This window comes from Ovis canadensis, chromosome 22, assembly GCF_042477335.2.
Source record: "Ovis canadensis isolate MfBH-ARS-UI-01 breed Bighorn chromosome 22, ARS-UI_OviCan_v2, whole genome shotgun sequence".
Classification (NCBI taxonomy): Eukaryota; Metazoa; Chordata; class Mammalia; order Artiodactyla; family Bovidae; genus Ovis; species Ovis canadensis.
In genome coordinates, this window is record NC_091266.1 from 66,462,833 (window position 1) to 66,480,381 (window position 17,549).

The 17,549-nt window shown below is 63.5% G+C and overlaps 2 protein-coding genes and 1 long non-coding RNA gene across 7 annotated transcripts in view; 1 reads left to right on the forward strand and 2 right to left on the reverse strand.

Annotated features, from left to right (window-relative positions):
- Positions 1-8,961, forward strand: part of INPP5A (inositol polyphosphate-5-phosphatase A) — a 152,332-nt gene extending 143,371 nt beyond the window's left edge. For 3 of the 5 annotated variants that reach the window (XM_069567811.1, XM_069567813.1, XM_069567809.1), the window contains 4 exons: positions 4,084-4,195; positions 6,618-6,686; positions 7,416-7,503; positions 7,591-8,961. In XM_069567811.1, the coding sequence (XP_069423912.1) occupies positions 4,084-4,195; positions 6,618-6,686; positions 7,416-7,496 (262 nt within the window). In that variant the 3' untranslated portion in view covers positions 7,497-7,503; positions 7,591-8,961. The remainder of the gene's footprint in view (positions 1-4,083; positions 4,196-6,617; positions 6,687-7,415; positions 7,504-7,590) is intronic. The other 2 variants (XM_069567810.1, XM_069567812.1) reach the window with 1 other exon arrangement.
- A 1,557-nt stretch (positions 8,962-10,518) lies between these two features.
- NKX6-2 (NK6 homeobox 2) lies at positions 10,519-12,098 on the reverse strand. The gene is made up of 3 exons (XM_069567490.1): positions 11,464-12,098; positions 11,204-11,376; positions 10,519-10,972 (listed from the first exon to the last, which is right to left on the reverse strand). Exons 1-3 carry the CDS (start codon positions 11,867-11,869, stop codon positions 10,715-10,717), a joined length of 837 nt encoding a protein of 278 aa, XP_069423591.1. The 5' UTR covers positions 11,870-12,098; the 3' UTR covers positions 10,519-10,714.
- Positions 12,099-14,888: 2,790 nt separating this feature from the next.
- On the reverse strand, positions 14,889-17,269 carry LOC138427744 (uncharacterized). Its single transcript, XR_011252154.1, has 2 exons — positions 16,916-17,269; positions 14,889-15,460 (listed from the first exon to the last, which is right to left on the reverse strand). It is a non-coding gene; the product is annotated as an uncharacterized lncRNA (long non-coding RNA).
- Positions 17,270-17,549: the final 280 nt, after the last annotated feature.

Genomic DNA, 17,549 nt, shown 5'->3' on the forward strand with positions numbered 1-17,549 from the left:
GCCCAAGTCAACCCCCCTCCACCACTGCCCAGGTCACTCACCCCTCCCCCACAGCCCGGGTCACCCACCCCTTCCCCACTTCCCGGCTCATTCCCCCTTGCCAGCAGCCCGGCTCATTCCCCCTTCCCCACTACCTTATCGTCTTCCCCTCCCCTACTACCCACCCTCCACTCCTCCAGAGCCTGGGTCGCACCCGTCCCCTCCGTTTTGTTCCCTCATGTTTAAAACCATGTTCCGGACCATTGGGTGGCACTCACAGCCCCATGTCTGGAGAGCTGTCCCAACACTGGGAACGTATCAGCGGAAGCAGCTGCAGGGACGTGGTTAAAAACGGTGACCATTTGGTGCCCAGATGTGTTCTCTGACTGCCAGAAAACAAGTGACCCCAGGAGTGCTGCCTGTGTGTGTGCAGGCATGAGATCCTGTGCACACGTGTGTGGGGTGTGCACTGTGTGCACGGTGTCAGCACGTGTGCCTGATGTGGCCCCCGCGTGGGTGTGAGTGCACGTGTGTGCAGGCGTGTACTTTGTGTGTGTGTGTGTGCAGGATGCGTGTGGTTGGTGACAGACTGATTGCATGTGTTTGTGTAGTGCATACGTGTGCTTGTGTGCATGTGGTATCCATGGGACATGGGTGTGGGTGTGCACAGGTGTGAGTGTATGTGCATGGTGTGGACGTACGTGTGTGTATGCAGGCATGGTTATACAGGCACAGGTGTGGATAGGTGGGTATGTGTGCATGGGTGTATGCAGCGTGTCTTATGGGTGTGGGGTGTGGGTTGTGTGTGCACATGTGCTTGGGTACATGTATACCTGGGCCTGTATGTGGTGTGTGCGTGTGAATACATGTGTGTACAGGTGTGTGTTGGCATAGGTGTGGGGGTGTGTGTTCATGAGCTCCGTGTGCACGTGTGCGTGGTATTTCACATATGAGCAGACAGGCATTGGTGAGCATAGATTTTACGTGCGGGTGTGTCCGTGATGTGTTCGTGAGTTTTTGTGTATGTGGTACAAGCTCGTGTGTGTGCGTGTATACACGTGTGTTTCCTAGGCGTGTGCATTCCCTGGGAGTGTCGCCTGGATGTATGGCTAGGGTGTGTACCTGGGTGTGTGTATTACCTGGGTGAGTGTGTTGCCTGGGAGTGTATCTGGTAAATGTATGCCTGGGTGTGTACCTGATAGGTATGTACCTCCAGGCTGTGTACCTGGGTGGGTGTGTACCTGGAGGCTGTGTACCTGGATGAATGTGTACCCGGCTGGGTGTGTACCTGGGTGGGTGTGTACCTGGGTGAGTATGTACCCATATGGGTGTGTATCCAGGTGGCTGTGTACTCGGATAGGTGTGTACCTGAAGGCTGTGTATCTGGGTGGGTGTGTACCTGAAGGCTGTGTACCTGAGTGGGTGTGTACCCGAGTGGGTGTGTACCTGGGTGGGTGTGTACCTGAAGGCTGTGTACCTGAGTGGGTGTGTACCTGAAGGCTGTGTACCTGAGTGGGTGTGTACCCGAGTGGGTGTGTACTTGGATAGGTGTGTACCTGAAGGCTGTGTACCTGGGTGGGTGTGTACCTGAAGGCTGTGTACCTGAGTGGGTGTGTACCCGAGTGGGTGTGTACTTGGATAGGTGTGTACCTGAAGGCTGTGTACCTGGGTGGGTGTGTACCTGACTGGGTGTGTACCTGGGTGGGTGTGTACCTGGAGGCTGTGTACCTGGGTGGGTGTGTACCCGTATGGGTGTGTATCCGGGTGGCTGTGTACCTCTGTGGGTGTGTACCCGAGTGGGTGTATACCTTGGTGGGTGTGTGCCTGGAGGCTGTGCACCTCGGTGGGTGTGTACCCAAGTGGGTGTGTACCTGGGTGGGTGTGTACCTGGAGGCTGTGTACCTTGGTGGGTGTGTCCCTGGAGGCTGTGTACCTTGGTGGGTGTGTCCCTGGGTGGGTGTGTACCCAAGTGGGTGTGTACCTGGAGGCTGTGTACCTGGGAGCTGTGTACCTGGGTGAATGTGTACCCGTATGGGTGTGTACCTGGGTGGGTGTGTACCCGGATGGGTGTGTACCTGGGTGGGTGTGTACCTGAAGGCTGTGCACCTCGGTGGGTGTGTACCTGGGTGGGTGTGTACCCGGATGGGTGTGCTGCCAGGTATTCAGGGATGTCCTTGGGCACATCTACCCTTTCAGGGCATCCTGTGCCTGGGCTCTACCACGCTGCCCTCTTTCTGGTTGAAAGGCGGAACCTCCTGGCCCTGTTGCTTCTGTCGTGGCTGAACCCTGTGGGGATCTGTCCAGAAGCAGCACTGGCCAGGGAGGGAGACCACCGTGTCCAGGTTTGTCCACATGGCCTGTCACAGAGAAGGGCCGCGCTGGCTCCTCTCCACACTCACCAGGCCTGCGCCATCCCAACTGCTCTGTGAGAACGGCTCCTCCTTCCGCTCGGGCCGGGTGGTCAGGACGGAGGCTCGTGGGCTCCAGGGCTGCGGGCTCTTGGCGTTGGGCGAGGCGGCCTGTGCTGCACGGCTGTCCAGCTTTGGCATCTCCTGGGCGCAGGGGGTAGTGGACAGTGTCTGTTTGAGGGACAGTGGCCACCCCAGGGCATCTAGCTTGTCAACCAGGGAATTGCACGCCATGGGCATCACTGGTGCCAGCAGACAGGTGATGGTGTGGCAGCAGGGGATACTAAGTGGCATTCTCTGGCTGGCACACCTGGTTTTCAGAGCCTCTCTGCACCTCCGCCCTCATCATCCCAGCTGTGAATGCACTCCAAGCCACACTGTCATTGGCTTGAAAACAAAGATCCAAGGGTGTGAGTGAGACAGCTTAGCGGGCTCTTCCACTGAAGTGCGGCAGCGGCTTCCCATGACGTGGAAGGTTCTCCTCACCCCGCACGCAGCCCTGTCCAGACCCCTGCCCTCAGGACAGCCCCTTCCAAACCTCCCTTCCCTGAGGTCTGAGGGTCCCACCTTCATGTGCTCCCCATTCCTCCCACTGACTCCTAAACCGGGTTGAGATCCAATCCAGGAATCGTTCCTGTGGCCTCTGCCTGTGCGGTGTGGGGCAGGGCCACGCCAGCACCGTGACAACAACAGGTAGTATGTCTGTGTGACCACGAACACGGAGTTTACCTTCCAGCCCCCAACAGGGTCTTGGGCCCCTGGGGGTCCACTCATCACAGCCAAGAACTCCCCAAGCCTAGAAGTAACCAAAACGCCTCCAACAGTGGATGGAGGCTGCTGCTGAAACGGGTGTGGGAGCAAACAGGAAGCAGGGTCCTGCACGGCTGGCTGTGGTCGGGCACCCAGGCTGGGACTGGGCTGCTGAGCCCCTTGTGCAGGGCTCTGCCCGAGTATGTGCCTCGGGGCGACCGTGACCAACAGACGGCACACGCACACCTCCTGGCTCCGCCCAGGCAGACTGTCTAACTCCCCAGAGGGACTCATCCCTTCCCAAGTGTGGACGGGTGCTCTACGTGGGGATAGATGCTTTTACAGGACAAATTATTATGGGAAAAGCTCCAGGGTTCACTTTTGTGGAAAACAAAAGTGTGTATAACACAGAGACAGCATGCATTGCAAAGATGGGGCCGCGGAGGCCAACTCCCTGCAGTGGACAGGCCCACCTTTATATTAAAGGTCAGGAAGCGCTTCTTGGACTTCTCCGTGGTCCCTGATCAGAGTTGGACCATGTGTAGGTTCTTGTCTGTAATGGTAAATATAAAATGGTGACATTCGACCAAGAAGGCTGTGTGACCGGCCAGGACATTTGTCTGTCCAGCTGGTCCAGAGCTCCCACACACGGGGGCACAGGACATGTGCTGAGGGGGAAGGAACGGGTCTGCCAGCCAGCCGTGGGCATCGGTGCAGATCTGTGCTTTAGGCTGCATCCAGAAGCAAGACCACGTTGAGAAGACGAGCCGCGTCCTTGGGGGGTTTATCTGAAGTGCTGGGAGGGACAGTGTGGGACTCGGTTCTGGAAGCTTCTGTCTCCTCTCCTTCCCCCGGACAAGCTGGGCCTTTCTGGGGTGCGGGCCCATGTGGAGGAGGGGCTGGGGGGCTGGCGAGCGGCTGCCGACCCCCCGCCCTGTCTCCCCAGCTACCCGTACAGCGAGGACTGCAGCCAGGGCCGGCAGTACATGAACACCCGCTGCCCCGCCTGGTGTGACCGCGTCCTCATGTCTCCATCGGCCAAAGAGCTGGTCCTGAGGGTGAGTGAGGCCTAGGGGGCTGGCTGGGGGCCGGGCCCGGGCTGGGGGCACCCTCCTGCTGCCTGTCCTCGGGCTGACACATAGCCCAGGTTCTGGAGTCAAAACAGCATAAATGGTCGGTCGCCAGGGCGTCAGGAGTCAGTTCAGTTTATTGTGTGGTCGGAGAAGTCAGTGGGCTCTCGTCCTCGAAAGAGCTCCTGAGCTGTGGAGTCGTCCTGTTCCCTTAAGTTGTAAATCTGAGCTGAGTCACGCAAACGCCAGGGGTTGGAGGCTGCGGGCAGTGCTGGGGCGGGGGGCGGGGTGGGGGGCGGGGTGGCGGGGTCTCCAGTTCCTATAGCCTCTCGATTCCTGGGGTTTTCAATGCCCACATTTAACACAGAAGGACTGCTCTCAAGAATCAATATCTGCACTGGTTTTGTCAACACCATCAGTGGAAAAATACAATAATGAAGTGCATTGATTCATGAGGGCAGCAGTTCGGCCTCTGAGTGACGTGGGCAGCCAGTCAGGAGGGGGCGGGTGGTCCCCCGCCCTCAACCCAGGACGTCCAGGGCTCTGTCAACACCCTGCACGGCCCCTGCACTTGTTATGAGGGGTCCCATCTGCCCCCCGGGGCCCAGACCCTTATCCAGAAGTGCAGCTGGGAGGGCGGAGCTTCTGGGTTAAGCCGGGTGCATGCCGACTCCCACCAGCGCCCTGGTGGCCTCCCTACGGAAGATCTTGCTGGCCTTTCCGGGGCGGGTGGCCCTGGACGCCCTGCTGTGAGCCAGCTCCTGGGGAGAGACCTCCTGGACCAGGCTGGGTGCATGGGATCTGCAGTGAGCACGCCCTGACAGGGCCTGGGGGCCAGCTGGACAACTGGCGGGCAGGCCCCAGAGCCCAGCACGGAGGACAGGCCGTGGGCTCTCCCACGAGTAGGCTTTACGACGTAAGCTGCACGGGACAGACGGGCCCTGACCACGCAGACCCTGCACACACGTGTGGTCTCAGACTCAGCCCCACGCTCCGCTGGGCCTTCCCCGGGGGCTCTGCAGTGGGGCGTGAGGAAGCACAGTGGACAGTGGACACAGTGGGTCACACCTGCTGGCTTTGAGCACACTGGGCCGGCGGAGCCCAGAGCTATGGCCAGAGCAGGCGCCTCGGGGCAGAAAGGAGGTGAGGGTCGTCTTTCAGGGAAAAGGCATCTTGCAGTGAAGCCACCGGGACAGCCGGAGTGCCTGGCGTCGGGAGGCGCCTGGGGCTGCAGAGTCCAGGAAGGCGGACGGAAGACCGCCGCCCGTGCACGGCCTCGTCTTCGCTCCAGGGCTGGAGGTTTGGTGCTGCAGACTTGTGGGGACGGAGCCTGGCTGGGTGGCCCGTCGTGGGGAGGGCCCGGAGCCTTCCTGGCTGGGGCTGCCCCAGCGGGCCCTCCCCTGGGGCTCCCGCGGTGGTGGGCGTCACCAGCCCAGCAGCCACCTGGCCGCGTTTCCGCGGCGTCATCCATCATGCCACGCTCGGTCAGCTCGGCATCATGTCCGTTCTGCTTCCCGCCCTGAACACAGGGGGGGCGGCTGCCGTGATGGATGCGCAGGGAGGTGTGCAGAGCCCGCTGTTTATCTGTCTCGCGATTATGCACTTGGAAATCCACAATTTTATGCTGCCTTTGTAAATTGCCACGCAGCGTTTGATGAATGCTTCCCACTCCAGGGAGGCGCTGTGCCCGCCACGGGTGTGCAAGGCGTCTGTTGTCGCAGTTCCTGGCAGGCAACCACGCTGGAAAGTAAAGCTGACCTTAGGCTTCCTACTGCGTTAAGGATAATTCAGTTTATAGTCTCAGAGGCTTCAGCCCCGGCAGTGAAAGCCCTGCCCAGCTGGAGCCAGAACCGACCGCCAGTGGCACACCCTGGGCAGCACCCGCAGGCTGGCGGGTGGGAGGCTTGTGCACGAGGCCCCGCTCTAGTAGCCGCTGGGCATGGCCCCGTGGCGTTCAGGGGCATCTGTTCTCCTCTGAACAGGGAGTTCTGGGTCAAAACCAAGTGCCAAGGGGGAAACAGAGACCAGGTGGACTTCTTTGGTGCCCGGGGCACAACGGGAAAGAGAGCTCCTATCTGCCGTGATGGCCATGAGCAGAGGCCAGGCCAGCACCCAGGGAACGTTGCCTCCAGCCACCAAGGAAGGTTGCCACCCTCTCGAGGCCAGACCCCTCCCACCCTGCAAGCAGGGGCTGAGTGCTGCCCGGCCGCCTCCAGCTGCTCCCTCCTTGGGGGCAGCCACTCCCTCCTGGAGGCCAGCTGCTCACTGGCGGTTCTGAGCCGGCTGCAGCCCCACGGAGGAGTGGGCAGGGTGGTGGAGGGTCCCATAGGCACAGGGGCCGTCTCCGCTGCTCCCCAGGAAGCCCCCCGCTTCCGCCTCCCACATCTCTTCCTCTGTTTGCTTTTCCCAGTCGGAGAGCGAGGAGAAGGTTGTCACCTACGACCACATCGGGCCCAACGTCTGCATGGGAGACCACAAGGTGACTGACCGGGGCGGGGGCGGTGGTGGGCGGTGGGCCGTCGGGGTGCTTCTCCTAACCCCCTTCTCCGCCTCCTGGTCTGGCTTCATAGACGTGGCCGAGTCAGTCAGCATTTAATTTCAATAAAGCGCCAGCAGGTAGATAGTGGGGTGGTGAGGCACGTAGAGAGGCAGGCAGAAGAGACTGGCTCAGCGAGACGGAATTCGTATTGAGACGGAGACTGTCCCTCAGTCCCTCCAGAGGTGCTTCCGAGCCTGCACCCAAGCGTCCTACTGGCCTCTGCCCCGCCGCCCGGGTAGGGAGGGATGTCCGTGTCCCTGCCCAGCTTCAGGGAACCGCCCAGTGTTCCGGGACCAGCCTTGGACGTGTGACTCTGCCCGGCCCCCAGCCTGCCGCCCCTCCGAGGGGAGTGGGGCCACGGGTCCTGTGTCCCCGGCGGCCCAGGAGAGACGGCCACTGCTTCCCCTTGTCAGGCTGGCCACCCACCCGGCCCAGCAGCTGGATCCCAGGCCAGGCTCTGTCCCTCCCCATGTTCTCAGGGCCTGAACCACGGCTCTGAAATGAGCTTTTACACTGGTTTCTATGTGGAAATAATGCTGTCTTAACGGAGCACGACGGCCTTCGGCCTTCCGCCGCGGGTCTCGCACGGCCAGCTCCCCAGGACAGGGTCTGGCGCTGGGCCCACTGGCCGTGGACGCTCAGCCCTGACGGCCTCTCCTCTGCCCACAGCCCGTGTTCCTGGCCTTCCGCATCGCGCCCGGGGCAGGTAAACCTCACGCACGCGTGCCCAAGTGTTGTGTGGTGCAGTGACGTGGTGGTAAATATGCCTCCTTCCCTCGAGTTCACCTTTCTGAGCTTTTCCTGGTGTGTGTGTCCCCGTAACCAACGCCTGATTCCACGGCAGGGAGGCGATGCCAGCGCCTCGAGGGGACCCCCGGTGAGACCCCCCCGTAGCACGAGGGCCCACGTCCTCCGACAGCTGCGTCCAGACCCGCCCGAGCGCCACCGCTAGACGGCCGGCCCCACACTCTGCTTCAGCCCCGGACGGCGCTCCGGACAAGCCTCACATACCTCACCGTCCTGTCTGTCCATGTGGCATCAAGTAGAAGCATTGGGTTTTTTTTTAAACGAGTCACAGTCCTGTTGCCAAAACTCTAATAGACAGCAAAAAGATCTGTATTTTAGACGTCACGGTTTTCGATTTTTAATCATTGTCCGCGTGGAGGAGCTTCTCGGGAGCAGACACCCCGTGGGGCTCGGAGTCACCCTGAGGCGGGGGCTGAGCGGGCGCGGCCGCCGCTGTCACGTCTGGGGGCCCCTCCCTGTCTCTCACTCTGCTGCCATGTTACATGGTTTCGGATCACACTGCAGCTGCTTTCCATTTTTATATATATAAATATATATAAATATATACTTTTTAAAAATAATTTATAAACCTTACCAAAACTATGCTGAATATACTTCCCAGTATGAATGCTTGAGTGTCATGTCAGCAGTAGAACCGAGCCTAGGAGCTGGTCACCCGCACGTCCACACACAGAGCTGTCAAACCGGGACTGCGCCCAGTGGTGCCGTGGGGCTCGGACAGCCTGCGGCTCTCACGCCAGCAGTCAGACTCCTAGGCTTCCTGCTGTGTAATATTAAGAACTGAATGTGAAGTTTATAGCTAGCTCGGGTGTACCTTTCAAGGATTTTGTAAACCGTTTTGTCCGTCTTTTGTTACTGTACTATGGTGCCAAGTATTCTACGTAAAACAATAATATCACGGGAGAAATAAAAATAGCCTAGTCTGCTTCTGATAGAAACCGCTTTTAACATGGGCTGTACATAAACTATTAATTAAGAGAAACAAACTGTCCGAGTCCCCGGGTGCCGTGCCTCCCACGGCCCATCGTGACCCTGCCGCACGTCCCTGTCCCCGACCCCTGGCGCGGCGGTCAGAGGTGGTGCCTGGCCCGAGAATGAAACACAAATGACGTTTATTGATCTGCTTTAAACACTACAGAACTCCCGGGCTGGGTGCAGGCGCCAGGGGAAAGCTTGGTTTAGGTGAATCACTACCATCGAAAGCGGTTTGGCATCCACCAGCCGAGTCTGCAGCCTCGACAGAACCATCTGGGTGTGTGTCAAGCTGTGGTCACTCCGTCCATGTGCCGCACGGCCGTTCCGGCCCACAGTGATTTCTGTGTAGCAGGGTTTCAGCTGTTGGTCACTCTGGAGGCCTTTGGAAATGGCCGCTCTGGTCCCTAAGCAATAAAATTGATCTTGGTGAAAACACCGTTTGACTGTGCTCCCTTCTCTGGCGCTCCGGGCCCTTCCCAGGCTGCAGTCCAGGCCACCTTGTCCACAACCCAGGCCCTGCGTCCTGTTGGATTCTGTCATAAAGCTGAGCCACGGTGGGAAGCAGAAAGAACATCTTTTGAACTGTTTACTGCAGTGGTACCTACTGGGATTTACCCCTCAGCATTTTTTAAATGAAATTACATAAATGCATTGCTTTCCTCAAAACTTAAAACCTGGAAATTCCTTTGCTCCTAACTTAGAGCTGAGAGAATAGTTTTTACACACATAAATTTTTTTTTTTTAAGTTCTCTCTTAAAAAGAAAACCAGTCAGTGGAAAGCATGTTTTAAAATTGGTGCAGTTGCGTGGAAAAAAAAAAACCAGCCTTTTACTCTTTTAACATTTCCAATAATGACTTCCAAGATAAATCTTACAGTAATACAACCCTTCATATCCAACTCTTAAAATTAACACCACAGTCATGCCCATGAAGCTGGGACCACGGGGAGCACCCAGTCTGGGGCTTCTGTGAACCAGGGAGACCCAGCTGTTCACCAGAATCCTCACCTGTGAGGTGGGGGTGAAGAACAGGCCAGAGAGGAGGGCTTCCCTGCCTCTCCAGGGTGGGGCCTGGCGGGTGGGGGCACCCTGGGGTGCAGGCCGAGCTGCCCAGGAAGGGGGTGGAGCTCAAGAGGCCCAGACGTGCTTCCGCTGCCCACCCCGGGGCCCCCAGAGAACTCCGAGCTGCTGGCAGAATCACTGTGGGCTTCTCTTTGTAGTCCTTTGAATTAAGTCGCACTTTCTACCCATAAAAAATCTAAATAATAGCAGCGAATCAGCTATAGTGCTGATGAGTTTAAAACCTGATTTATTTCACCCAATGTTAAGTTTAGCGCGACTTCCCAAGTCTGCAGCTACTAAGGCTGGGCGAGTTGAATCTACATAATCAGACCAGAGCAGGTGGGCAGGAGCCAGGTCCAGCGGCGCCCTTCACCGACCCCCCACCCACCCACAGCTACCGCGCAGGGTGGGGCGGGCACCGGGAATGTGTTTAAACCTGCCCAAACCTCATCCACCGTAGCCGCGAAAGGAGGGCCCTAGCCTCGGGGTGGCTGGAGAACAAGAGGCCCTACCTGCTCCCTGCTCCGCCCCGCGCCGTCGGCTCCGCTCCAGCCCGCCGAGTCCCCGAGTCCGGCTCCTCGCGGCTCCCGGCCGGGCGGCCCCTTCCCTCAGCGGACGGCCCGAGGGTCCGCGGGGCCGGGACGCCTTCCCCGCGCCGGTCCTCTCGGCGCCCTCGCTCCTGCGAGCTGCTGCCGCCCGGGCGCCCGGGACGCGGGGCACCCGGCCTCCGTCGGGCCCGCTGCCGAGCCCGGCCCTTCCAGCCCCAGGCGCCCTTCCAGCCGAAGGCGCGGGCCCCGCGGGCCCGGACACTGGACAGCGGCCCGGCACGGCGTCCCCGGCAGGAGCGGAGGCCGCGCCGCCGCCTCGCCCGCGGCTTTCCGAATGGGAAGAAACAGGCGGAGGGCCCAGGGAGCCGTGGCTCCGACGGGGACGCGTTAAATAATTTATTGATTATACAAAGTGATTCCACCGGGACGCGGGGCGGCGGCGGCCCCGACGCCGAGCCCGAGCCGGGCCGCCGTATAACTTACTCTGTAAAAATATATATACACACTGCGGCGCGGGCGGCTGGCGAGGGCGCCGGCCCGCGTCCGTACCCTGGTTGTCCGGCCCGGCCCCGCGCCCTCAGGAGGCGTCCCCCGCGCCGCCGCCGCACGGGCTGACCAGCGCCAAGTTCGGGGCTCTGTGCTTCTTGAGCAGCCGCGTGATCTTCTCGTCGTCCGAGTTGGGGTCCAGGGGCCGGTTGTACTCGTCGTCGTCGTCCTCCGCGTCCGAGCCGCCCACCTTCAGCTTCTCGGCGTCCGAGTCCTGCTTCTTCTTGGCCGACGCCATCTCCGCCGCGTGCCGCTTGCGCCACTTGGTCCGGCGGTTCTGGAACCACACCTGGGGTGGAGGGCGCCCATCACGCGGGGCCCCCCCGGAGCACCCGCCGGCGGCAGCTCGGCCCCTCGGCGGCCCGGGCCAGACGCTGCCGCCGGCGCGGACGCCGAGGGCCGCCCCAGACTGCCCCTCCGCCCCGGCCCCGGCCGTGGGGTGGCCGCTCGGGCGCCTTTCGCAGGACGCGGGGGAGCGAGCGGGCTGCGGCCAAGCGAGCGCCGCGCGGCGCCGCCTCACCTTGACCTGGCTCTCGGTCATGCCCAGGGAGTAGGCGAGGCGCGCGCGCTCGGGCCCCGCCAGGTACTTCGTCTGCTCGAAAGTCTTCTCCAGCGCGAAGATCTGCTGGCCCGAGAAGGTCGGCCGCGAGTGCTTCTTCTTGCCGTCCTTGTCCAGGACCCCGCCGGCCTGGGCTTCAGGGGGGGCTCGGTGAGTGTAGCCGGCGGTCCCGCCCTCGCCCGCCCGCAGCCCCACGCCGAACCCGCGCTCGGGCCACTTACCCGGGCCGGCCAGGCGGGGGTCCCTCCAGGGCGAGCCCTGCACCACTCCGGGCCAGAAGATGGGCGGGCGCCCGGGAAGCTCCGCCAGGGGCTTGGGATAGCCGCGCGCCACGGCGGCCGCGGGCCCGAAGTAGACGCCAGCCGACGAGGCCAGCCCATTGAGCCGGGGCAGACCGCCCAGGAGGCCGCCGCCCGCCGCGCCCACCGGCCGCCCCAGGATGTCGCTGATGCCGTGCGGGGTGCCAAGGGGCAGCTGTGCGCCCAGGCCGCCCAGCGCGGGCGCCTTGAAACCGGCCGGGCCCTGCAACGCATATGGGAACAGCGACGTCTTCATCTCGGCCATGTTGTGCAGCGCGGCCAGCGGGGCGCTGCTCAGCACGAACGCGCCCGGGCGGTTAGCGTCCATGGGCGCCGCCGCCGCCGGCCCGGGCGCCCATCCGGGCCCCGCCGCCGCCGCCGCCGCCCGCCGGCCCGGGAAGTTTGCGCGCGGCCCGGGCGGGCGCCGGGCGAGGGCGCCGACGGCGCGGAGGGCGGGCGCGAGGGCGGGTGGCGGCTCCGGCGCAGGCCGGGCGCCGCCGGGGGCACTCCGGGAGGAGGCGGAGGCGGCGGCGGCGGCGGCGGCGGCGGCGGCAGCAGCAGCCCCGGGGCCGGTCGGAGCGGCGCCGCGCGGGCCGGACGCGCTGATAACCGCGGGGCCCCGGCGCGGCGCGCGCGCTGATTGGCTGTGGGCGCCCGCGGCCCGGCCATTGGCCAGCGCCCGCCGTCCGCGCGCCCCCGCCGCGCACTCCATGAAGCGCCCATTAGCGCGGCGGGTCCCTCCCGGGCCGTAAATTTGCCCCCTGATTTATCTCCCCGGGGACGAAATAAATCCCGTTGGATGGGAGTTTAGTTAGGCAAAGGTTTTAATGGGAAATCAGGAAAAAATACGAGAGCATATTTTATCACCGAGAGAATGCAGATTTGAGGATCCACTCGACACACGCGGTGCGCCCTGTTCGGTGCAGAGGCGCCGGCGGGAGGGCGCGGGGAGCCGGCAGGCACTCTCGGGGTCGCGGCCCCAGATTTGAAGGAGGACCGAGAACATTTCCGAGAACCTCCTGCTCCGGGATGCAGAGGGCGCGAGAAGCGGGATGTCTGCGTCCACGGGCCGAAGGTTAGACTTGGCCCGCGAGAATCCGCTGTTTCCCCACCCAGTGGCTGGCGCCTCGGCGAGGCCTGTCCCGGGGCCGCCGGGTCGCGTGTGGTGGGTATGGGATCGGGTCCCCGTCCACTCCCGGCCCCGCGGGGCTGTACTCGGCCGGGCTGGGTCATTTCCCGGTCGCGCGGTGCCACCTCATTCCTGGGAGGCAACCTGAACCCGGAGCTCCGGTCTGGACGCCGCGCGGGACCTTTCGCGCAGCCGCTCCCTCGCGAAGCGCGGCCGGAGCCTGGGGTCGGGAACCCTGGCACACGGACTCCGGGTCACGGGGCGCGTGGGGCCGCGGGCAGAAGCGCGGTCTTTTGACCGGCACGCCGAGCGCGTGGTGTCGTCCTCGGGGTGAGTACTCCTCCCACTTCGTAGATGGTTGTGCGGGGTTCAAATAAGATCTCAGTAAACCACGAAGAGCAGGCGCCAAACAGGCGCCGAGTACAATCGTGGAAGTTGCCTCCTTAGTTCTCTTCGGTGGTGTCACATATTATTAAGTGATGGTTATTACTATTATTCGCTGCCCGTTGGGAACGTGACGGGAACGCGTACCAACCGACGGCCGCCGATTCGTTGGAGAGGGGACAGGTTGCTGTGTCTGCCAGCCGGCCTCTCTCGGGCCTGGTGCGGCAGGTTAACAACGACTTTCCCGTTTCACCCGGGCCGCCAGGATTTCGGTGGCACAAACGACAGCGGCCCTCTCGGCTCTGGGCAGGAACCCAGCGTCCCCTGATACCGAGATCTCCAGGGGTCCATTTTCGTTTTGGGCAGTTCTACGGGTGTGGTGCTGCGAGTCCCTACACCAGATCGCCTCTAAGAAAGCCACTGGCCGCCGGGCCCGGGCAGGCGTTTGGCGGCTCCCACTGCCTGCGTGCGCGCGCCCCGTGCTGTCCCGGGCGGCGTGCCACCGCGCGTGATACCGGCCGGCTTCGTGTGTGGTGTAGCCCGTGCGGGAGGGAGTTTCCCTCTCCCCGCAAGCTTGGCCGGGCCGCACTCGCGGGATCCGGATGCGGCTGCCCCGCAGGCAAATCCGCACCAGCCGAGCCAGACCCCGGAAATCGAGCTTCTCCGCGCTCACTGTGGCGGCTGAGCCCTGAGATCCGCCCCGGGCCTGGCTTGCGCCCCTCACCTCGGGCACAGCGTATGTCCTTTTATGCCGGGTTTGGGCCCCTCTGGGCTCCTGGAAGGCGGCGGCCCGGCCTCCCAAGCCTCTGATCTGGGCGGGAGGTCAGGACTTGGGGAGGGACCAGGGGGACTGGGGCGGGGCCACGTGAGGGGCGGGCCGGCCCCCCCTCCCGATTCTGCCGGGGGGAGCAAGTTCTGGATTGCTGGGGCTGAAGTCCTCTTGGCGGGCCAGGCGTGGCGCGCCCGGACGGTCTACAGGGCGCCTTAACCTCCTAAGACCTCGGTTCGGTGGCAGGAGGGGCACTGCCGCTCTGGGCGCCGCGCTCGGCTCCTCGAGCCCCCAGGCTCAGGCCTCTGCATACCCCTTCCCTCCGAGGAAACAGTGCCGACCCACTCCCCTGCACCCCGGGGGAGCTTGCGCCCCGGGGCCCTCCCTGGGCTGCGGCCGGAACGCTTGGGGTCGCGAGTGGGGCTGTGCTTGGCTCTCCAGGGAGCTGGGTGCCGTGGGTGCGGGATGGGGGGATGGAGTGCCATTTGGAGGGGCCAGAGTGGGTTGGGGGCGCCAAGAGCGGGGTGAGGGCAGCTGCTTCTCCATGCTGTCTGGCGGAGGGTGTCTCGGAGCCCTGTCCCCGCGCCCTGCCCCGCCCCGCGCGGGGGTTCCCAAGCCCCGGACTCCCGCCCGCCTACCCTTCCGCACGCGGTGGCACGGGACAACCCCCACCGCCACCCCCGACCCCAGCGCCCCAGTTCCGGGTGTGTAGGCTCCACCTGTTCCACCTGTCGGCCCGCCATCTCTGGGCACTCCGGGGCTCCGTGCCTCCGCTTGGCGCCTGGCCACCGCCCCACCTTCTCCTCCGGCGCTCCCGGGAGCCGCCCCCCGGATAAGACCGAAGGAAACGCCTCCCCGCCCCGGGTTGGCCGGGGGAGGAGAGTCCTGCGGGTAAGGAGCGCCTCGGGTCGCGCCGCCCGAGCCGATTTCGCTGGAACGGACGGGTCTGCCAATGCCCCCTCCTGGTGCCGAAGGAGAAGCCCCGCCAAGGAAGGCGGCCGTGCGCCTCGCCGCGCTCTCGCGTTGACGTCGCGGGCAAGCGCGGAGCTCGCGGTTTGGCAGAAATCTTGACTTAGTCACGTTTATTTATCGGGTCATGCTCCCTGCCAGGCGCGCTCGGGGAGAGCCACGTGAACAGCGAGCACCACCCTGCACCCCGGCGGGCACGACTGGGTGTTGTTCAGTCGCCAAGTCGTCGGACTCTTTGCGGCCCCATGGGCTGCAGCAGGCTCGGCTCCACTGTCCGCCAGCTGTTCAGATTCATGTCCATTGAGTGGGTGATGCCATCCAACCATCTCATCCTCTGCCGCCCTCTTCAACATTAAACAAAACCCCGCAAGTCCGTGCAGCATAGGAACGGGCCGAGTGCCCGCTGGGAAGAGGGAGGTCAGGGAAGGTGGTCCCTCAGGAGGGCCAGCCAGGACCAGCCGGTGTCCTAGCCCGGACTGGGTCAGAGCCTGGCAGGCGTGGGGCCGGGGGACGGAGGGGAGGAAGACGGTTTGTCTCTGGAAGGAGCTTGGATCCCATCTCCACGCACATAGCTCTGGAGTTGGCAAACGGATGAAGATTTGCCATTTTGAGAGGCTGGTAAGTCGCGGAGCTGCCCCCTGCCCCAAGCACACCCTCTCGATGGCTTCCTGCAAAAGGCAAAGGACCCTGGCTTTGTCCTCCCACGTGGGACCAGTCCTCGACCTCCGGGAGCAAGAGGAGGGGACGGCACCTGGGGGCAGAGTCAGGGGGCTGCTCACCAGGGGTTGGTGGGTCAAGAGAACCAAGTGCCTGCCAGCTGGGGGCGCAGGGGTGGAGGCGTGGGGGCCCTGGAGCCGGAGAGGCCGCCTGCTGGGCGCCTGTGCTGCTGCAGGCGCTCCCAGGTTCTGCAGACGCTGAAGGGAGCTGGGTGGGCGCGAACCCCACTCCTCCCCGCAAACATCCAGGCCGGGAAAGACCGGACCCCTGCCTGTCCCGCTGGTGCCCTCTCCTGGCCGACCCTGGAAAGGCAGCTGGAAGAACCCCTGCCCGCTCCGCTCCGCTGACCCCCAGCGCCACCCGCAGGGTGACTGCCTGAAGGGTCACTGCGGGCTGAGGGTGCACCTGGGCCTGGGCCTGGGCCTGGGCTGCGGGAGGCAGGGGGCGGGAGGCAGGGGGCGGGAGGCAGGGGGCGGGGGCCACGAGAGGAGGCCCCAGCGGGGCGCTGGCCCGACCTCACCCTCTCCCCGCTGCTTATAGCTCAGTCCTGCCCCCCACACTCCGCTTGGGTCTAATCCCCATGAGATGACCAGTGAGCCTCAGACCCAGGCCCCAGCGGCCCCCTCCCCTCGGACCCCACACCGGTCCTTCTGCTGCCGCCCTGCCCTCCACCACCCCCTGGACCACCGTCCGCTGGCTCTCGTCGTCCTGAGGCTCACTCTCTGCTTGGTACGCTCTGAGCCCCTCCGCACTGATGCACCTGCCGTCAGGTCGGCACCTAGCTGCAAGGGCCCCTCATGGCTGGGGCACCCAGGGGGCTAAGTGCTACAGGGTCAAGAAACGAACATGAACTCAGTTCCAGGCTTCACAGGGTTAGCCTGGGCTCCCCCAGGGAGATCTTCCCTGTACTCAGGTGTCAGACACCATGGGCGTGTGGAAGTCCCTGAACGGGGCTTTGAGCCAAGCATCTTCCCTGGAAAGACCCTTGGCAGGTGGGAGGGGCCCAGTAGGTCTGTAAAGGAAGCGGCAGAGACCCGGGAGCAGAGGCCGAGGGGCCCGGGCTGCCCGCCCCTTCCCGGCAGGAGGCGGCCTGGACAATGGCCAGGGCTCCCGGACCTTCGAGAAGCTCCCACCCCTCCCCCTTGCGCTGCGAGGCTCTGCTTCTCTGGGTTTGAAGCCCCGCCCCCAGCCAGGGACAGCTGGGCGTCTCCCCCCTGCAGAGCGTCTCCCCCCCTGCAGAGCCCCTCCCCGCGCGCCCCAGCTCCCCTTCTCCAGCTCCTGTACTTCTTTCAAAGTTATGCGTCTTGATACACGTAGGAACATCCCCAGAGCAGTGCACAGAACCACACTATTCCTTCTTGTCTGCAGACCCCCGCCTCTCTCACCACGCTGTGTGCGGGCCTCACCTTCCTTCTGAAAGAAGCACCCAGTCGCCAGGTTGAGACTGTTCGCCCGTCCAACAGAAACGGGGCGGCTGTGACCACGTGGCCTCCCGGGACCTGCGGCTGTGCAGGGCCGCACGGTCACCTGACCTCACGACTCTGGGTCACTCCCTCCCGGGGGCACATGGCCGCAGGCCTCTCGTGCCTACTGGGAGGTTCCCACGTACGAACAGACGTCCACCCTCCGCTGACGTAGGCCCAGTTGTTTCCAGGTTCTTCTCAGGCAGCTTCTTAAGAGTCTGGCACTTTGCAGTTTCCTTGACTGGGGCACCTGGGCTCTGCAGGGCGGCCCCATCTGATGGGCGGCGGGCCGCAGCCTCTCCGCCCCTGTACGGGGGTGGCGCTGGCCACACCCCCGCGGCCCCGCCCCCCTGGGCTTCCTCCCTCCCCGGGGCCCCGCCCCCAGGTCCGCTACCCACCCCCTCACACTTTCCACGTGAACGTCCAACCGGCACCAAGGCTGGGTCACCTCCTCATTTCCAAGGTCCTGCAAGGTTCTTGGTCCAGGACAGGCTCTGAGCCACCAGGGGCCCAGGCTGCTAAGAGCTCGAGTAAAGGATTGGCCCAGAGTATCGGGGGCTCAGGAGAGAACGGCCCC

Bases quoted from the DNA above. Each gene is read 5' to 3' on its own strand.
- NKX6-2 (XM_069567490.1), bottom strand. From the start codon at position 11,869: ATGGACGCTAACCGCCCGGGCGCGTTCGTGCTGAGCAGCGCCCCGCTG. The intron at 11,377-11,463 runs GTAAGTGGCCCG...CCCCCCCTGAAG, and splicing joins CCCCCGCCTGGCCGGCCCGG to CCCAGGCCGGCGGGGTCCTG. The intron at 10,973-11,203 runs GTGAGGCGGCGC...CCTCCACCCCAG, and splicing joins TGACCGAGAGCCAGGTCAAG to GTGTGGTTCCAGAACCGCCG.